Consider the following 20,015-nt stretch of genomic DNA (forward strand, 5'->3'; position numbering starts at 1 on the left):
CACATTCTTTAATCCTGTAAGTTCAAAGGTCTGCAGCTCAAGTTTCCTGGGAAGGAAGGCAACACACATTTTTATGACAGCCTTTTACTGCCTCGCTGCTGTCACCTGATTAAGTGACTATTCAGGCTGTCAGCAGGGAGGGACCTCAGCTCAGCAGCTCATCTGACTCAGCAAGGAGAGGGACATGGGGCAGATTCTACGGTTTATAAGCCTTGGGACTCTGGGAGGCAAATTGCTTGTCTGCTCTGATTTTCCCTATCTGTAAAATGGACAAGTGGTTGTGAGGATAAAAGAGAGAGAGAGAGATCTGCTGAACACTCCGCTCACCTGAAGCGTCTGTGCAGGGGCTACATGAGCCACCAGCCATCAAAGGAAGAGAGGCCTGAAACACCACAGATCCCAGTGTTGTCTGATCTGTAATGCTGAGTGGAGAACATAGCCTCTAATTACAGGCGGTTCCAAAGGCCTGAGGATACCCAGAGACAGAAGGAAAACCCAATGAAGACCACTTGCTGGGCACAGCCACATGGGAGTTGATCCACATCCTTTAATTTTTAAAAACGAGCAGACAGACAATCTTGTGCTCTTTGGGTTTGCCAATAAAAAGTTTGTTATGCAAAACAGCCCAACCCTTTAATAATACTGTAAATATCTCAGAAAGGATATATTGCATCATTTCTAATGAATATCAAAAAGTTGTCACAATGACATGTCCCCTTGCTCCCACTTGCCCTCCCCTCCTCCCTACAGTTACCCAAATACTAGTATGAAATTACAAAAAAAAAAGACAAAAAGAAAAAAAAAAGAAAGGAAGAAAAGAAAGCAAAAAATAACAACCCCCAAACCACAAGCCCCCCTCTACCCAGCCCCATGACTAGTGTTAAGAGTGTCAAGTGTTAAGGGCCACATGTACAACACGTGTGTCTATAATGACAGACATCAGGGATCTGTCTATGAGGGAGTTGGCGGTGAGGTGCAGTAGCAGCAACGGGCAGCCTCCCTTCTCAGGGGTAGGGTGGAGGGGACAGCCATCAAGGACCAACCCCACAGGTCATCTTCAGGATGATGCTGGCCTTCCCAGAAGGAATATGTGGTCCGTGTGTGAGCAGCTGGGTGGTGTGCCCTAGACAAGTGCCCAATTAGGTGGGGGCAGTGCTGGGCATTTGGCTCAGCCAGCTCAGGCTTTAGGTGAGAGCGAGGGGGTGGGGTGGGCAGAACAGCTAAGAGTCTGGAAGCATTGGGCAAATAGAGCATTCTGGTCTCTGACAGGACACTGGAGCCTTAGCCTGAAGACATCTCACTTTTCCTCAGATAAATCTAGGAAACTACAGTAAGAGGGAAAGAGTGACCCTCCTTCCACTTCCCATCCTCCAATAGCTGGGCAGACAAAGAACCCAGCAGCTGAGGAAGAGAGACCAGTCTAAGAGGTCTGAGCCAGGCAGGAGGGAACGGCACCAGCCTCCCCCTAGAGACCACCTCTGCTCTTCGTTTCCAAGAAAGAGCCTGATAGATGGGTGGCCAGTTCTTCCCTCTGGCAAGTGGAAGTGAGGGCTCCTCAGACCCAGGTGACAGGCAGGTGGAATGGCTCCAGAGTAAGGTGTCTGCCCACAGGATCTGCAGGGGTAAGCAGGTAGGTAGAAGAGAGAGCAGGGGACAAAGCAGGGTGCACAGGGAAGGGACTGTGGGTGGAATCCAGCCCCAGGCCTCACTGTAGCTCCCCTGCAGGGGTGGCCATAGATCCTAAGCCATAGATCCTGGCCAGTCAGCTGCAAGAAGAGATGGCTACCTTCTGATCATCCCTACCTAGGAAGGAGGGACAGAGCTGGTGGCCAAGAAGGCTGGAGAGATGGTGGGAGCCCCGAACACGGGGGCTGGGGGTGTACCAGTTAAGGGATCAGGGTTAGGCTAAAACTCCAGTTGTTAGGGAAACACACTTCCCCACATCATTGGTGGTAAGTTTCACTTAAAATAGGCAAGGTGGGTAGGTGGTAACCAAGGGGACAGAGAAGAGAAGAGGTCTACAAGTCTCTGCAGGTCAAAGCAGCTCTGTGAAGCAATGAGTCAGGTACTCTTCCCTGCTTTGAAGGGAAGACTCCAGTCAATCCCCCCGCCCCCTTGGTCTGGGGGATGGAGAAACTAGGGGCCAGGGAGAGAAAGGAGGAGCCACAGTCACTTGAAGGGACAGTCAGCAACTCCTGGTTACTCAGGAGTCCTAATGATGGTGGGAGGCTTTACTCTCTGTCTTACGACCTTGACATGTGGAAGGTGTCACTGGGAAAAGGGGAAGACCCAAAGGAAAAAAAAAATAAAACAAACTGGTCCCAGGGCACAGAGGAGGGTGGCTGGGGAAGTTCAGAGATAAAACCAGGAATGATTGAACATCAGAGGCAGATGGGCACCGCTCCCCCACTCCACCTGCCCCCAGCATACGAGTTGACAGTATATAATACAAGGACTCTAGAAAACACCAGCTGAGCCACCCTAGGCCAGAATCTGCTAGTCACTGTACAGAATTATCTTAGTGAGGTGGATATGCCCACTATCACTGGGAAGAGGCGAGGGTACAGGGCACACAGTGGCCAGCTGGGAGTTAACTTGTTAATAAGTCCTGTGCAGACGAGCAAGCCCCTAACATTAGGTGAAGTACGAAGTTCAGGATTCATTTACACGCAGGGAAGGAAGGTTGGAGCCACATCCAAATGGCTGGTGGGGACTCAGAAGTGTGTCTCCTTCTCTGTGATGGCAGAGATGGTGCCGTCACCCTTGACCTTGGCCTCACAGTCATTAACGGTCACCGTCCGTGGGCTGGCCCCAAGCTTGCCCCGCATTTTCAGATCGGCGCTGGGGACTGTCAACTTCTGTAATTTCTAGATGGTTGGAGAGGAGGAGAAGGCTGGGTAAGCAAGGATGCTGGGTGCCAGGTCTGTCCATCCTGCCTCCCCAGCAATAGATGTTCCTTGGAGCCATCAGACTGGGGCCAACCCTGCCTTTGCCTTACTTCTCAGTTCTGGGCGAGTCATTACCTCCTTGAGTTACTACCACCAGAAAGAGGGATGTCTGAGATCCCTGTTCTGTGAATAAGTGAGAAGTAAGGAAATGGAGACAATTAGCTCCTGCAGCATGGATGTGGAAGGTAACCAGGCCTAGAGAGTCAGAATCAGGGCTGCCACCCTGTTCCTCTCTTGACAGGAGGGGCAGCTGGGCTTTGAAGTGGCCTGACAACTATTCCAGCCAGGGTCCCGACCTCTGGCCGCATCACTGTACCTGTGAGTCAGGATGACAGGCACTGACCAGAGGGAATGGGGCTTTCAGGGCTACTGATGTGAATGTTGGTTGATCAGAGTCCTACCCTGCCCAGGGTTTGTCACGGGGTGGTGGTGGTGGGGAGATCTATGTTCTTACTGCGCTTCTCAAGCTATGCTTAGAGGCAGATGCCACCCCTAATTCAGCTGCCTCAACCTCTTGGAATGCAACTCATGCATGGGCCCCACCTCAGCATCATCTGCCCTGCCCTGGGACCAGGATTCAGGAAACCCTCCTGAGATGGGCCCTTCCCTGAAAAAAAAAAAAAAAAAAAAGCTGCAAGAACTGTGAAGTGGCTCAGTGCTTAAGGACCAGGTTGGCTTTCTTCTCTCTGATGGAAGCCACACTGTCTAGGTAGAATTACTATTTAGATTCATGGCAGCTGATTGACTGTGCTTCTGTGTGCCAGGCCCTGCACCAGGTTCTTGTCTTAGACCAAGGTTAAGAGAAGAGGCTCTGGAGGTAGGTGCCTGGGTTTGACTCCCTGCTTAATCACCTACACAGCTAAGATGTATAACCTTGGTGCCACCCTGTCCTCAGCTGCTGGCCAGAATTATTGTGAGGTTCAGGCCAAAGGGCCAAGCACAGCTCCAACATGATTCTTCCTCTGGGCTGTTCTGCTGGGAAGGTCCTTATACACCACCCCACCCCAGCCCCATCCCCCGCAATTCCTCCTAGACCCTTCCTGTGTCTCACAGAGGATTCCCTAGGCTCAATAGTGAAATGTCAGGTGCAGATCACAAAGCAGGGAGGCCTGAGGCTAGGCCAGATCAGAGAGCTCACTCTGTAACAAGTCCTGCTGTCTGGATAGATAGGATATACACTGAGGTAACAGAAAGAAGCTGGAAATGGGCTTGTAAGTACCAGGAGGCTGCGGGAGGGCTGAGCAGGATGTCCCAAGGCTGAGGTTCTAAAGTCCCAGGTCAGTTACCCTATGGACAGTTTGGTCTCAATCTGCATTAACCAACTGTCCTTGACCAGCATGTCCTGTAAACAACAAAGGGACCTTCCCCATCCGTCTGTCCCCGTGGGCAGGGAGCTGGAGGAAGCATTTTAGGTGGCACTTGTGTTTCCCTGTGGCTTGTCAGAGATGACATTTGGCTACACCTCAGTTCAGATCCTGATTCAAATTCTTTCCCTGTAGGAATATCCAGACCGTTTCTACCCTCTATCAATTAAGAGGCACTCTCAACCTGTTTGGCAGGTGGGAGGCTGCGGTGGAATTCACAGAATCTGGCTTAATCCAGAAATCTCACAGAGGTGCTTCTGGCACAGTTTAAGGATGGACTCCCGCCAAAGAGGAGCCTGCTGCCGTTCCCCTTCCATTCAGACCCAGCCTCCCGAGCCTTCCTCCACCAACTGCTCACCTCGGGCAGTGTGCCCTCTGTCTTCCACAGCTTAATGAAGATCCAGAGTGGGATACACAGCATGGAGGACAGAGCCATGAGCCAGCCGATGCCATAGCCCCAAGCAGGATATGTGTACACATTGTTGTACTTGAGCGGTTTGTACTTGACCAGGAAGAAGATGAAGATGCCCTGTGGAGAGGCAGATGGAGGAGGTTCTTGGTGGTACCCTCAGACCTGCCCTATTTCACGGGCCAGTCTGACTGTCAGAACACAGGGGCTGTGGCCTTGGGGTGCAGGCTCTCAGGGACCTTGGGGGCTCTTCAGGGCTGTGGTATCTGTCCCCTTTCCCAGGACCCTCTTTCCCAGCTTCTGCCCACTCAAGAGTTTGTCTCAGGGCTATCTCAAACCTGTTGTTCTGACTTTTTCAATTGGGAAGATAAGTTCAGATGCATCCAGAACCAAAAACAGGACAAAGAATAATGGGGCTATTTTTCTGTCAAGCATCCTCTCACCAAGGCTGGTCTGTGGCCTGGTTCCAGGGACAGAGCCTAAACCTTGACATTCTCCTCAACTTTGTCACCTTCTCAGTAACAAATCTCCTCACTCATGTGTGCATACCCCTGGTCCCAAGGGAGGTAGACCAGCGTTGGGTTGGTGTGCCTAAGGCCCTCACAGGGGAGAAACCTATTCAGGGTCACTCAACACTTGAGTGAGGTCTTGTCTCAGCAAACCCTGGGACATCAGCTCTAGAGAGTGTCAGGTGGCAGGGACCTTGGGGACATGATCCTCCTTAGGGCTGGCCTCAGTTGAGCTGATTGGAGCTGAAGAGTGGCTGGTAACCAAGTTGGGGAGGGGATGAGGGTGCTTTTCTGCCAGCCTTACCGCACAGATCCCAGGGGTCACGACTTTCCAGCACCACTTGATGAGTGACAGTGGCCGGTAACCAATCATGTCCTCAATATTGTCATAGAACCGGTTGCTTCCTATCCAGAGCAAAGCAAACAAGCATATGTGTTTCAGAGAAGAGGCGAGTGGGTCTTTGTGGGACCTAGGGTGTTTGGGCTTGAGAGTTGAGTACCAGCATTTAAAGAGGGATCCCTGGGGTGGCATTATTAGGTAGTCTTATTGTATTCTAGGAAGCAGGGCTCTATAGACATCCTTAGGTCAGTGGTAGGGGTGCCTCTTTCTGTTCCTGGCTAGAGATGAGATGTCTTTCTCCATTACACTCTCTTAGCATGAAAGTTCTTCACCGGGACTGGAAGCACCAGTCTTCCAGTCCTGGTGAAGAACAAGGATGGCATTGCGCAGTCTTGGACTTGAACTCCAGAACCATGAGTTCTGCTAACTCTCTACTTCTTACATAGCCCATGGCAGCCATTTCTTTGCAGTGATGCAAAACCAGTTACCACAACGGACATGGTGAGTTGAGGGCCTGGTGATTCGCAGTGAACAGGGCTCTGGAGAGTAAGCTGTCTGGGCTGCTTGTGAATAGTGGCTATTGCTCCAAAGCTATACTCTGCTTGCTCTGGAAACAGCAGCTCTCATCCTGGTTTGTGTGAGGACCAGAAAAGGGAATGAATGAGGGGTTGGCTCATGCTAGGGGCTCTGCCTGATGTCTCCCTCCGGGATATAATTTTCACAAAGGGGGAAACGGAGCCTCAGGATAGGACTGGCCAGATGTCAGGGGTCTGGGTCCTGAACTGGCCAGATGTCCAGGAAGGTCTTGTGACAGTAGGAAGGGCCCTGAGTCCCCAGAGGAAGTACTGAGCCAGATACAGCTTACTAGACCCCAGCGGTCCAGCCTCCACTTACCATATACCCAGCCGATGCAGACACACTCAAAGATGGCCACAAAGAGCAAGCACATGCCACTGGCGGCGTATGAGTCAAAAAGCTGGAAGATGTACATGCCTCCCTGAGGGCAGGAGGACAGACACACAGACAGACATGTTGGAGAACAGGGTCAGTAGCCAGCCTTTGTGTGGTCGTCTCTCTGTTCTGGTAGCTGCTAGCTGGTCGGTTTGCTCATTTCTAGTCTGAGTGATGCATACCCTGCAGCTGGGTTTTCCAAGGCCCTGTCCTGCCGAGATGTCATAGGTCGTCTGTGGCTTCACTGAAACCAAAGTGGGTGGCAGACAGCTTCAACACCTCTCCCCAGAGTGTCTCCAGTAGCCTCCAGGTAGGCCTTACTGCCGCTGGTCTCCCCCTCGTCCATATTTTCAGAGTTTTCAAATCACCCTCAGCTCCCCACAACCTGATCCACCACCCATTCTCAACCAAGTGGCCCCCTTTTGCATTTAGTTGAGTTCTTTCAAAGCTCAGCCCAAATGTCACTTCCTCTGAGAAGCCCTCAGTCCTCAGCCTCACTCTTTCTTCAGGCCTCCAGACCATCTTGTTTGAACTCACAATTAAATCCTTAAAGTGCCTGTTGACAGCTGAGAGCTCTGATCTCTGCTCAGGAAGCTCCCATTTTATTGTACCTACAGCACCCAGCACAGAGTCCAGAGCACTGTAGGTCCTCTAAAGATGTAAGTAGAGTCACCTAGAGCATAGGCTCTGTGGTGTGGTACTGGCTGGCTTGCCTAGAGCCATGTCCCACTCTCTGGCTCAAAAATGGACACACAGTAGGTGCACAATAATTCATCTTTGGGATGAATTACTGATGAAAGTGCGTCTGTGGACCCACTTTGTAACACATGGCTGACCCCCTGGTGACTGGTATTAACTGTCAACTTGACCAGAGTCAGGATTGCCTCTGGGCATGTCGGAGGGAATGTTTCTGGAAAGAATTGACCAGAATGAGAAAAACTTGGCCTCATGGTGGGCAGCACCTTCCAACACGGGGCCCAGATAGAAAGAGATTCGAAGAAAAGCATGCATTCACCTATCGCTGAGTGAGTGCTTCTACTATGGCCTCCACCATCATCCACAGACCCCAGCCTCTCTAGCCTTCCAACACAGACACAATGCTAGTAACTAAGTTCCCAGTGATATCTTGGGCCTCCTTTCTAGTTTATACCCACTGGGCTGTCCAGCTTCATGGGCTGAGCAGCTACCAGGTCCTCCTCTGCAGAAAATAGCCCCGACCATGTAAGACATCCTAGTGACCCCCTTTTACACTCTGTTCCCCTAGAGGGCCCTAAAGACCCCTTGACAGTTTCACTTAAACAGTACAGTGTAGCTCTTCACATAGCGTTTATACAATGTTAGGCATTATGAATAATCCAGAGATGATCGGTACACACAAGGCAGGATGTGTGCTGGCCCTGGAAATCCTGGAAATCCACAGATTTGCTGCTCATGGTGGTTCTGGTGTGAAGGGATGAGTGTCTGAGCAAGTCTGAAGATGAAGCTCAGTGGAAACCCTGCCACTCAAAGGGATCCAGGAAGGCCCTTTAATGAGGACAGGGATTGGGGGTCGGGGTGAGAGACTGGGAGAGCAAGGGAGGGAGAGGCCAGGTCATGTGGTCAGAACCATGGCTGTGGCCAGCACAGAGTGAGCTCAAACCAGCCTACTCCGTTTAAAGGACACCATCAAAATAAAAAGAGAGAAGGGGTATTGCTCAGGGGTAGAGCTCTTGCCTAGCACGAAAGAGGCGAGTTCAGGCTCAGCATCAGCAAGGAAAAGAACAGAAATTAAGCAAGAAGTTCACTAAATCTAGGTCCCCTAGTGACCTGGTGTCTGGCTCAGTTTGTGCAAAGGTGCTCTAGGGCCCAAGTTCGTTCGTTCGTTCGTTCGTTCGTTCGTTCCTTCCTTCCTTCCTTCCTTCCTTCCTTCCTTCCTTCCTCCCTTCCTTTTTCCTTCCTTCCTTCCTTCCTTCCTTCCTTCCTTCCTTCCTTCCTTCCTTCCTTCCTTCCTTCCTCCTTCCTTCCTCCCTCCCTCTTTCTCCTCCTTCCTTCCTTCCTTCCTTCCTTCCTTCCTTCCTTCCTTCCTTCCTTCCTTCCTTCCTTCCTTCATTGCTCCCTCCCTCCCTCCCTTCCTTCCTCCCTTCCTCCTTTTCTTCTTCCTTCCTCTCTTTCTCTCTTTCTCTCTTTCTCTCTTCCTCTCTTTCTTCCTTTGCCTTCTTCTCCTCCTCCTCCTTCTTTTTGGTGTCTTCATAACAGTTTCTCTGTGTAGCTCTGGTTGTCCTGGAACTCACTATGTACAGGCTGGGCTTGCACTCATAGAGATCCACCTGCCCCTGACTCCTGAGTGCTGGTATCGAAGGCCCCACCACTCCAGGCTACTGCCCAGCGCCTTAAACTGTGAAGGTTACACAAATGAAATGTGGGAGGTGTAAAACAGTCAGCAAAGGCCAAAGGATTCTGACTGTGCAAGGACTGAAAACTAAATCAAGATCAAATCTGTAACAAGCCAGGTGTTTTCTGGCAGTGTTCACTGGTGCTGTACCTTGTGGCCTCGCCACAGTCACAGTTCTGATCGCATGGTAGACTCTGCATCTCCTGTGCCCTCATGCCACTCAGCACCAATAAACACTGCCTCAAACATCTCAAACTCGAGACTACTGCATGTTATAAACTGCAGTGCTTTTACTATAGGTAAAAGGCTTCTGTTCTCCCAGAAACATAAAGGTTTAATTATGGAAAACAAAGACTTAGGATTTTCTCGGTCTTTCCTCGGTGTGTATAAAGTTAGTCTAGCTGTACATTCTACTGCTAGAATGTTTGATATCTCTTTAAATTTAGCGCATGTATACGTGTGTGCATGTATGTGTGTGTGCATGTGTATGTGCACATATGTATGCATGTGTTTGCATATATGTGTGTGCATACATGCACACTATTTTGGCTCATGTGTGGAAGTCAGATTACAGCTTATGGGAGTCAATTTTCTCCTACCATATGGGTTTGGGACCAAACTCAGGTTATCAAGCTTGGTGGCACCTTTACCCACTGAGCCATCTTGCGAGCTTCAGAACATTTGTTTTTAAGAACTGCTATTTGAGTTGCATAAAAGATTATTCAATACATTTGTCTTGGGACTAGGATAGAATTACAATTTCTGAAGTGACCCTGAGCATACATTTGAAGTTGTGAACTTATATGTTTATGCAGTGTCGATCAGTATCGATGATCATGAAACCAAAATATTGGTCAACTCAGAAAACCATTAAAGACATTCTGCATCCCACAGTATCAAATAGTCAGCTAAAATTCACTTGTTTATGTAAGCACAGCCACTTCATTAGGATACAATTTTGCTTTTGTTTTAACAAATGACAAAATTCTATGTATACCAAAGAACTGTTTTCAAAGAAATTTCTTTATAATTTATCATCTGTAAGTATTTGGTTTGTACTCTTATTATTATTTTTTTATGTGCATGAGTATTTTGCCTGCATCTATGTCTGTGCACCACATGTGTGAAATACCTGTGAAGACCAGAAGGCAGCACTGGATCTGAAGCTAGGGATGGCTGTGAGCTGCCCTGTGGGTCCTGGAAATCAAACCCAGGTCCTCTGCAAGAGCAGCCAGTACTCTTACCCACTGGGCAATCTCCCTAGATCCTGTATATTTATTTTGTATTCCTAGATACCCAGGGTCGCATATAAATTTCTTGGGCAAAAAGGAGCTGTGTGTAGCAGAGAGTAGGAATTCCTGCTCTGATGTCCATATCTCCATCGGGGACATATTCCTCACAATACAGCCCCAGTAAGACATCGATGGCTAGATTGGCTTTGACTTTTCCATGTCTTAATATGTTTCTTATACTTCTTGTATCCCTCCTCCAGCAATGCAATGAGGGCATGACTATTGATAGTCAATGTCTCTACAGAGAAATAGAGGTACTGAGAGGCAAGGCCACTTACAGCATGATGCCATGGAGCTGAGTGGAGGGACTGAGAACTGGATGGCAGGACTCACAGTCCTAACCACCAGTCACACTGCTGTGGTGGAAGATAAGAAGCCTGTGTTTTCCTTAGACCTGAGCTTTAACCATGCATAAATGAGAAAGAGAGGCTCTGGCAGGCAATTACCAGGTTGACCGGGGCTTACATGGCTTGATGGGCCCACTGTGAACATCTTCAGCACAATGGGCTTGAAGATACCCCTCTGTGGGGGTGGAGGGCTGGCATGTGAAGCCCAAATTCCTGCTGATTAATAGTCTTGGTTGACTGGAGTACTGGCTCCCCAATGGCCCCTGGGAGTCACCATACACCACTGGGGAGAGGCTCTGTGTGCTAGGGTCAACCCTGGCTCGGAGTCAGCTATACCCACACCAGCACCTTCCTATTAGCTTCTCCAAGGCATCAGATTAACCCCCCAATTTGTATGTGACAAATGGCTCCATTCTGTGTAATTAACCAGTGCTTAATGAGGCCCTAGTCACCATAGCCTGACTTTCCTACAAGGAGAAACCCGAGGTGGAACCACTGTAGAGAGAGCAGAAAGTAGACCCTCACCCCATTCACTTGCTCAAACAGTGACTGTCACTCTCATCAATGTGACAAGAAGCAAGAACAACAATAACTCCAGCACTCACACTGAGCAGGAGACCTGAGCTGCCTCCAGGCACACCTGACTGAATAGGATGCTCCTGTTATCCTGGACTTTTGGGGCTGGAGGACAACGGGTAAGAAGGCTGAGCAGGGATCTTTATAATAGCCAAAGGGATGGGGAATGAGCTGAGAACACAGTGGTGTGTGTGTGTGCCTGCGTGATGGAAAAGGAAGCGGGGAAGCGCTTCTCTGAGGCTGTGGCCTGGGAGGGTGATGTGGAAGAGGGCTGGCCTCTGTTTCACCCTAGCTGCCTGATGAATTCCTGTTCCCCACTCCTTCCTGTTTCTTACACAGCCTCTCTGTGTCTCTCAGCAACGGATCCCCCTCCCCTTCTTTGCATCATCTTTATGCATTAGACAGAGAAAGATGCCTGATCTCACCTTCCAGATCCCTGACACAGAACAGGGACAGAATGGCTGAGGGGTGGGGCGAGCACATGCTTTAGAAGACCATCTCAATTCAGGGTCAGAGAGAAGCCCACCTCACCTGCACAGACAGGAAGGAGGAACACACGGGGCTGAAACTGGAGCACATAGCAAACGTCACCCCAAGTGCCAGCTCTGAGAAAAATTACAGAAGAGCCAGTATTAAACTTGAGGCCATGACAAGGAGACAGTACTGGGCCTGAGAGCTGAACTCTTCTTTTCATTGGAGGGTCACCCAAGGGAATCAGTGGGTTGGCCTGACAGGTCCCTGTGTGAGTTTTCCTGTCTAGCAACATCTAGCACTGACATGGGGCTGACGGTGAGCTCACTGAGGGTCTGTGCTCACTCTCACGGAAGAGCAGGTGCCCAAGTAACAGAGAAGGCACTGGATCTGTGCACAGTCACAGGGGCTGAGGTCTCAGAGCAGGAGTTTGATAGAGTGTACGGCTAACACCACCTACCTCGGTCAGCATCACCAGGCCTAGGAAATAGGAGATGATGGACAGGGCCAGGATGAGCAGTTCTCGCCGGTAGCCCCGCCGGAAGACCTTGGGGTACATGTCTACCACGGCTGTCACAAGACTCTCCACACACACAAACTGGAGGGAGAGAGAGACAGCACATGAAGCCCAGGAAAAGGCCAGTCCTGGTACCCTAGGTCCATGTACCAGGGTTTCCTTCTCGCTGGCCCGCCCTCCACCTTCACACTCTACCCACAGGAATGAATGCAAGCCCAGCACCAACATGCTCCAGCATATCCATTGAGTGGACCAGGAGGAAGATGCTGAGAGTACAGGATGTACTGCGCAGGGTCGCTCAGCATGCAGTCCAGGCTGTGAGGACTCCTCCTCCCTCATCGCTATCACTTACTCTCCTGGGGTTTGTGAATTACAGGAGACCTAGCCTCTGCCCTTGAAGCAAGGCAGGAATCTCAGAACTGTCCTTAGATTTTGGCCATCTGCTGGCAGCAGGTCCTGGCCATTGCCTTTGACTTCTAGGATTGTGATAATCCCCAGCCCTATGGTAGGTGGAAAGCCACACTCAGCTTTGTCAGTCAGGCGCTGGCAACAGAGCCCAGCTGTGAACCAGCCTGCTTCTGAGGTGGCCTCCCACACCTCTGTACTGCAAATGGTGTCTGGGTTTGCTAGTTGCCATGTTGGGCAACCCTAGTTGTCTGATTCACACCTATCTTTCAAGTCAAGGTGTTTCCATTCTACAATAAAGATTGGGGCACAGAGAGGGGTGGTGATTCTCTCAAAGTCACACAGCTGGGAGCTATTCAAAACTGATGTTCACCCCCCCCCCCCGCCGCCGCCGCGCTGTTGCCTCCACAACAAGGGCTGGTACTGTCAGTCTCTCCCTAGGGTCTTGAGAGAGGGAGATGGGATTCAAAGAAGGCTGCTTACCTAAGAAGCTAATGGGAGTGTGGGCTGCAGATGTACACAGGTAAGAGGCGGGCAGACCCAGGTATCACTCAATCCCAGCAAATCACTCAGCACCTTTAAGCCTTGACTTCTGCTCTTAAACCCAGACAATGAATGGGGGCCCTCAGCTCATGTGACAATTAAAGTGTGGGCACATGGCAGAAAAGCCAGTGAGGCCAGCTCAGTGGGGCATGGGCAGTCATGCCTCAGTCGCACCTCCTCTGCCAGGCACACATAGCAGCTGCAGAGCTCTGATTTCTGAAAGGCTTTGCCGACAACAATGGAAGAAAAGCTATCAGCAAAAACACCCAGCACAGCTTAGTGGTTTCTGGGGAAGGATTCTGGCTCCAGAGAGAAACTGACTGTGGCTGGATTGACAGAGCCACAGGGCTTGTGTGCTCAGTAACTTTTGCAAGGTGGTGGATGGGAGTGGTGCTCATCAGACTAACTTGGGCACTATTCTCCCTAATGTAGGAAGATCGGGGTGGCTTCCTTTGTCACACAGGGCTTCTCCTCTGCAGAGCACGGACTTGTTGGCATTACTGATAGCTACCAGCATGGTTGGAGGCAGTTCTCTGGGTTCTAGACATCTAAGCCTGCGTGGCAAAGAGAGGCCACAGGCTATAAGCTGGGGGGGGGGGGCTGGGGGGAGGATGAGAGTGGGCATGGAGAGATGCAGAAAGGGAGGGGAAGCTAGAGTAGAGGCAGGAGGGGATAGGAGCGTGCAGTTCACTCCTAGAGCTGAGCATGTACCTGCTCTGTGAACCACAGCTGTGGAGGGAGTGAGGGAGGGATGGATGGACAGAGGTCCATAGGGACGAGTGAGCATAGAGCTAGTGGGAGAACGTGCTGTGGTACCAAGAGGATGACAGGAAAAGGCCATGGAGACCTCGTGACAGAGTCAGAGGAAGGAAACGGGTTTTCCCGTGTCCCATGCGCTCCATGGCTCAGTAGGGACGGGGACACAGGGACCCTTGGTTACATTGTCATCATTAAATTATAATCATTTCATTAGCCACAGCCCATTCTCTTTAGGATTTGTTTCTGCTTTTCCAGGAGCCTCTGGCTGAATATCATTTATCAGAATGAAAAGACTTAGGGCATCAACTTAAAGACTAAATTGAGGCCTCACGAGATGGCTCAGCAGTGAAGGAACTTTCTGCCAAGCCTGAGAATCTGAATTCAGTCCCTGAGACACACGTGGTAGGAGGAGAGAACTGATCTCCACAAGTTGTCCTCTGACCTCTGCATGTGTACTGTAGCAGGTGTGTGTCTATACACACACAGGATTAAATAAATAAATGGAATAAATAAATGCAAAAAAAAATTAAAACAAAACAAAGCTAAAAGAACACAAAAAACCCCAAATATTTAAATTGAGCATTTGGGGTAAAGAAAACAAGGCGTGAAAGAACACCAAATAGACATGTCTGTGGCTGGGAGGTGGCCAAGAAGGTGGTAGGGCTGCTTGGTGGGTTGATGTCCAAGGCTAGGAGAGGGCTCTGCAGCCTAGAAGCTGTTCTAAGAGTAGCCCCTGTTCTGTCTAGTCCTCTGATCTTCTTTTCCCCTTCCTTCCCCTACCTAGGTGTTCAATCCCCTCCCTTACCATTTCCTTCCCTCTGCCTTCCCCCTCACCTGACTGTCCAGGCCCAGGAAGATGAGCATCATGAAGAACAAGGTGGCCCACAGTGGAGAGAGGGGCATCATAGTGACAGCCTTGGGGTAGGCGATGAAAGCCAGTCCAGGACCTGGAGGGGAGGGAGAGAGGTCAGTGCTTCCCTCTGGCAGGTGGGTAGGTAGTGGTTGCAGGCCACTGGGCTGGCTCTCACTCAGATCTCCTGTCTATACTGTGCAGATGGCACCATGTTAGTATGGACCTACTGTGGAGAGGGGCTAGGTGGGTCAGGGCTCAGGACAGGCATGTCTGACCCACAGATCTTCCTCTGTATCCACCTGCTACCTCCTTTCACATTGCAGGGCAGAGCCTGTTCTTGCCAGGACTAGACAGCAGTTACATCTAAGCAGGAGCAGAGCAGTCTACCTAAACATGCCTCTGAGAAAAGTGGAATACCACCAAGCAGGGGATGCATAGAAGGATTACATAGTAGAGCCAATCTATCCTAAGAGCCACGTGTAAGTGTGCTTCCCAGTGGATCCTGAAAAGATGTCCACACCACAACCACCATCAAGATACACAGTGTTCCTGTTGCTGCTAGATGCTCACCAACTTCCACCTCCATTAGAATCCTGGATTTACGATTGATAGGATTTTTCATTTAAAAGATTCTTTTTTTAAGGTGTGTGTGTGTGTGTGTGTGTGTGTGTGTGTGTGTGTGTGTGTAGTGCTTGTGGAGTCCAGAAGAGGGCGTTAGATAGCCTGGAGCTAGAGTCAGGATTTTTTTCTTCTTTTTCTTTTTTTTTTTAATCTCAGATTAAGATAGCTTGTGCTGCTTAGGGTGGAATTGCTGGGGTAACAACCACACACTTCACCTATGAAATGTTGATTTCAAAAGCAGCCATGCAATTTTGTCATGGGAAAAATTAAATACTTCAGCAACTAAATAATTATAGCAATGTTTGAGCCTGCATGTCCTTGCCAAAACTTGATACTGTTATTATTTCAGATTTAGTCCTTAAAGTGACTAAGTATTGTTCTATCACTTTGGTTTTAATTTGTGTTGCCTGGGTACCTTCAAGTGCTTATGATTTAAACAAATACCCCCTTTTATTGGTCCATCTTTTTTTTTAATTGGTTGAAGCAGTTTTTTTTCTTTTTCTTTCTTTTTTTTTTCTTTCAGTTTTTCTTATTGAGGGGGGAGACTAGGCATCATGGACATTTTTTCTTAGGCTATGACTGGCCCTTTTCTGCCTTTTTATTAAAAAAAATTATTTTTATTCTATGTGTATTGGTGTTTTTGCTACATTTATGTCTGTGTGCAGTGCCTACAGAGGGCGATGGATCCTCTAGAACTGGAGTTAATAGGAGGTTGTGATCAAACATGTGGTTGCTGGGAATTGAACTTGGATCCTCTAGAAGAGCAGCCAGTGCTCTTAACCACTGAGCCACCTCTTGAGACTCCTTTTGTTTTTACTATTTTGGGAGTATTTAATTTTCCCCAAATACTTGTTGCTAGTATATAAAACGGAGGTGTTTGTATTTATAATCTTTCATGTTTGATCTTAGTAAATCCAGTGGTTCTCATGAGAATAAATTCATAGATGTGCCATGTGTCCTTCTCATAGAAACACCAGGGCAGGATGCTGATGCTGCCCCTAGTCCTTGGTGAGGCTGGCATCTGCATCATCTCCATGGTGAATCATGGCTTTCCTCTCCCAGGGGAGGAGCGCTTTGAGATCATACAGGATCCTGCTTCTCTCAAGCCTTCCCTGAGATCCCAGTATCCATCGGAGTGTTGCTTCAACAGCCATTGTTGTGATGGTGTTTGCTTAAGGACGCCCACCTTACTCTGTCCTTCCACCCCCTTTCATCAGGATTCTGCAAGCATGGGCTGTCTTGCTGATCACTTGGTGATGCCTTTATGCCTGTGTGAGCTCCTTAGTGCTCAGAGATTTTCTCGGGGTTATGATCTTGTGATGATCATTATTTACTTTGCTGCTCAAGTTGTCCCAGCATGGGCCACCAGGGGCTCCTTCAGGTAGATCCTGCATCCTTCTGATGTGTCCCCAGCTTTATCTTCTGGCTTCATAGTGTCCTGGCCCAGCCCTGGACCCAATCACCTCTTCAAGGAGCCCTAGCTTCAGACAATGATGTTTAGAAGCCCAGGCCTAGATACACATGGTGTTTGTTAACTGAGGGTGTTATTGCAGATGGCTTCCTCAGCATGTTCATCCCTCCTCTGCATGTCCACATGACTCTATCCAAACATTGAAATCAGGAGTTCAAGCATAGAAATCCCTTGATTCCCAATATAGTACAGTCTGATGCCTGTTCCTCGGAGGGAAATAAGAGCCTTGAGATCTACATACACTTGCCAATTAGTCTGCCCCGACACACTCCTCCCATTCAGCAAAGTCTCCAGTTCAGATTCCTGTTCCGACACAATACACTCAGCTATGTTATTCATCTTTAGCTGCCAGTATCTGCTTGGCACACATCATCTGTTAGTTCCTTAATGCCCAGTGTGGCTACAGGACTCACTGTCATTCTACACAGTGAGGTCACCCTTACTAGCTCATGTACCATCCTGAGGGCCCACCCCATCTTGGATGGGCTGTGAGACATCATCCAGGGTCCAGGCTATGAGGAAAACACTCTGGAAAGCACTGACCTTTCTTTCCTTCCCCCACCTACTCTTGCCCCTTCCCTTCTCCTCCCACCCCTTTCTGCCCTTCAAGACAGTGACCATTCTCTGCTTTCTAGTTATTTCTGCATCTCTTTTGCACAGTTGACAACACATCTCCATTTTTCCCCAGCGAGGGCTAAACACTGATATTTATTTTTCAACTTTTAAATACATACCATTTTTTTCCAGCCAAGTTTCACTTTGTAGCCCAGGCTAGCCTCAAACTCACTCACTGTGTTTATATCAACTTGACACAATCTGGAGTCATCCGAGTGGAAGAAGCCTCAATTAAGAAGATGCCTCCATAAGATCCAACTCTAAGGCATTTTCTTACTTAATGATCAATGGGGGAGGGTCCAGCCATTGTGTATAGTACCATCCTGGGCTGGTGGTTCTGGGTTCTATAAGAAGGCAGGCTGAGCAAGCCTTGAGGAGCAAGCCAGTTACCAGCACTTGACCCTGGCATCTGCCTCTGGGTACCTCCCCTACTTGAGTTTCTTCCTTTGGTGATGAGCAGCAATGTGGAAGTGTGAGCCAAATAAACACTTTCCCAACTTTCATTTTGGTCTCAGTGTTTTAGTGTAGCCATAGAAACCCTGACTAAGACACTCACCATCTTCTGCTTCAGGCTTCTGAGTGTGTACCACCACGAACAACTCTCTGTACACATTGATTTAAAACTACCCTTCCATTGATATTCTCATGACTACTTAAAAAATTTTAAGGTGATTTTTTAATTTATATGTATGTGGGTACCTACCTGTGTGACTTTATGTGTACCACATGAGTTCAAGGCCCATGGAAACCAAAAGAGGGTATCATCCCCTGAAGCCAAAGTTACAGGTGGTATGAACTGCCTGGTGTGGGCTCTGGGCACCAAATCTATAAGAATCTGTAAGAGTAGCAAGTGCTCATACGTGCTGAGCTCTCTCTCCACCCCACTCCTGATTACTTTTAACTCCTGATTACTTTTAATATACATACATGCTGTTATATTTTGTCAGCATCTCTTTTCAGTAACCATGAAGATATTAGGTATTTATTAATCTATGAATATAATGTAAACTATTAATGGAGTTTTTTTTATCTTTTTTAAAAAGATTTATTTATTATTATATGTAAGTACACTGTAGCTGTCTTCAGACACACCAGAGGAGGGTATCAGATCTCATTACAGATGGTTGTGAGCCACCATGTGGTTGCTGGGATTTGAACTCGGAACCTTTGGAAGAGCAGTCAGTGCTCTTAACCTCTGAGCCATCTCTCCAGCCCCTTAATGGAGTTTCTAACAGTAAACAGACCTTGTACTATTCCTGCAGTGGCTCTTCTTGGCCAAGACATATAAATCAGCTTATTTCTGTATCTTCTCAGTGTCGACTACAGTGAGTTTTCTCTATCAGTTTTGTTTCTATCCTCGTCATCTTGTGTCTCCCCTGGTTCAATGCCAGGCACCTCCATGCCTGGCTCACATATTTAAATGTGCTTATCAGGTAGCAGCACACGCAGGTGGGTTTTAAAGAGGCAATTAAGTCTTAAAAAGATGATTAGGTGGAGAGGGATTAGCGTCAGTCTGGATTAGTTCCTGTGAGAATGGAGTGGTGCTCTTAGGGTGGACTTTTAGATAGGAACAACTCCTTCATGCCCATGCTCTTTTCTGTGCACCTATCTCTCTGTCTATGGGCTCCTGCCATTTGATACCTCTATCGTGTGCTGGCACGGCGTGGGAGACCCCCACACATGATGCGACCACCAAATCTTCCTTTCCTCAAAAACTATCAGCTAAGCAAACAACACATCTTTATAAATTACTCAACATAGGTATTAGGAGAAGAAAATGGCAACAATTGGAGAGTGTGGACTTGAAAGTTTTTCATATTTTATAGCTGATATGTCTGTGGGGTCTGAAGATCTGCCTCTTATATCTAATTATTAAAAACATGAAAACGTCTTTATTATTGTTGTTTATCATTATGTGTGCACATGCGCGTGTTATTTGGGTGAGAGCCTGTGTAGCGGTCAGAGGACATTCTTGTGGGGTCCATTATCTCCTACCATTCTGTGGGTTCTAGGAATCAAACTCAGGTCATTGGCTTTGTGTGGCAAGTGCCTTTATCCACTGAGCCATCTTGCTGGCCCCCTTCATTGTTGTTATGGGTTTGAATGAGAAGTGTACCCCAGGGGCTCCTGCATTTGAACAGTTGATTTGCAGTCGGTGGCTCTGTTTGGGGAGGTTATGAAATGTGATCTCTCAGCTTCCTGCTGCTGGTACCATGCCATGCCTTCCAGTCATGATGGGCTCTCTATGCTCTGAAACTGTAGGTCAAATAAAACTCCCCAAAGTTGCTTTAGTCATGGTATTTTATTGCAGCCATAGAAAAGCCAATAATATATTAGTAGTTGGTATTTTCTTTAATTTTCCCTTGGTTGTTTTGCCAAGGAATTATGACTTTTGTCCATCTCTTCTAATAAGAGCATTTGGCTTTTTAAAATATTCCCTATTAATTATATGAGTTCTCTTCATTGTTTCTCTGGCCCTACTTATCTCGGGATTAAAGTGTTCCATTTGTGCAGCCTATTCTGGTAAACATTTCATGCTTGCTTGAAGAGAATCTTTCTCTGGTGTTGTTTGGTGCAAAGCTGTATGATGCCCCTTCAGTGGGCTGAGGAACTAGGCAGTGTGTAAGGCAGTGTTCACCTCTGATGTCATCAA

The 20,015-nt window shown here is 48.4% G+C and overlaps 1 protein-coding gene across 1 annotated transcript in view; it reads right to left on the reverse strand.

The window, feature by feature from the left end:
- Positions 1–534: 534 nt before the first annotated feature.
- Slc6a11 (solute carrier family 6 member 11) overlaps positions 535–20,015 on the reverse strand; it is a 119,689-nt gene continuing 100,208 nt past the window's right edge. Inside the window, exons 9-14 of the mRNA XM_021164756.3 lie at positions 14,637–14,749; positions 12,039–12,176; positions 6,465–6,567; positions 5,535–5,635; positions 4,671–4,841; positions 535–2,867 (exon numbers count right to left, since the gene is read on the reverse strand). Coding sequence (XP_021020415.1) covers positions 2,715–2,867; positions 4,671–4,841; positions 5,535–5,635; positions 6,465–6,567; positions 12,039–12,176; positions 14,637–14,749 — 779 coding nt within the window. The 3' untranslated portion in view covers positions 535–2,714. The remainder of the gene's footprint in view (positions 2,868–4,670; positions 4,842–5,534; positions 5,636–6,464; positions 6,568–12,038; positions 12,177–14,636; positions 14,750–20,015) is intronic.

The sequence above is a fragment of the Mus caroli genome, unplaced genomic scaffold (assembly GCF_978045245.1).
Source record: "Mus caroli unplaced genomic scaffold, Mus_caroli_1 scaffold_7, whole genome shotgun sequence".
NCBI lineage: Eukaryota > Metazoa > Chordata > Mammalia > Rodentia > Muridae > Mus > Mus caroli.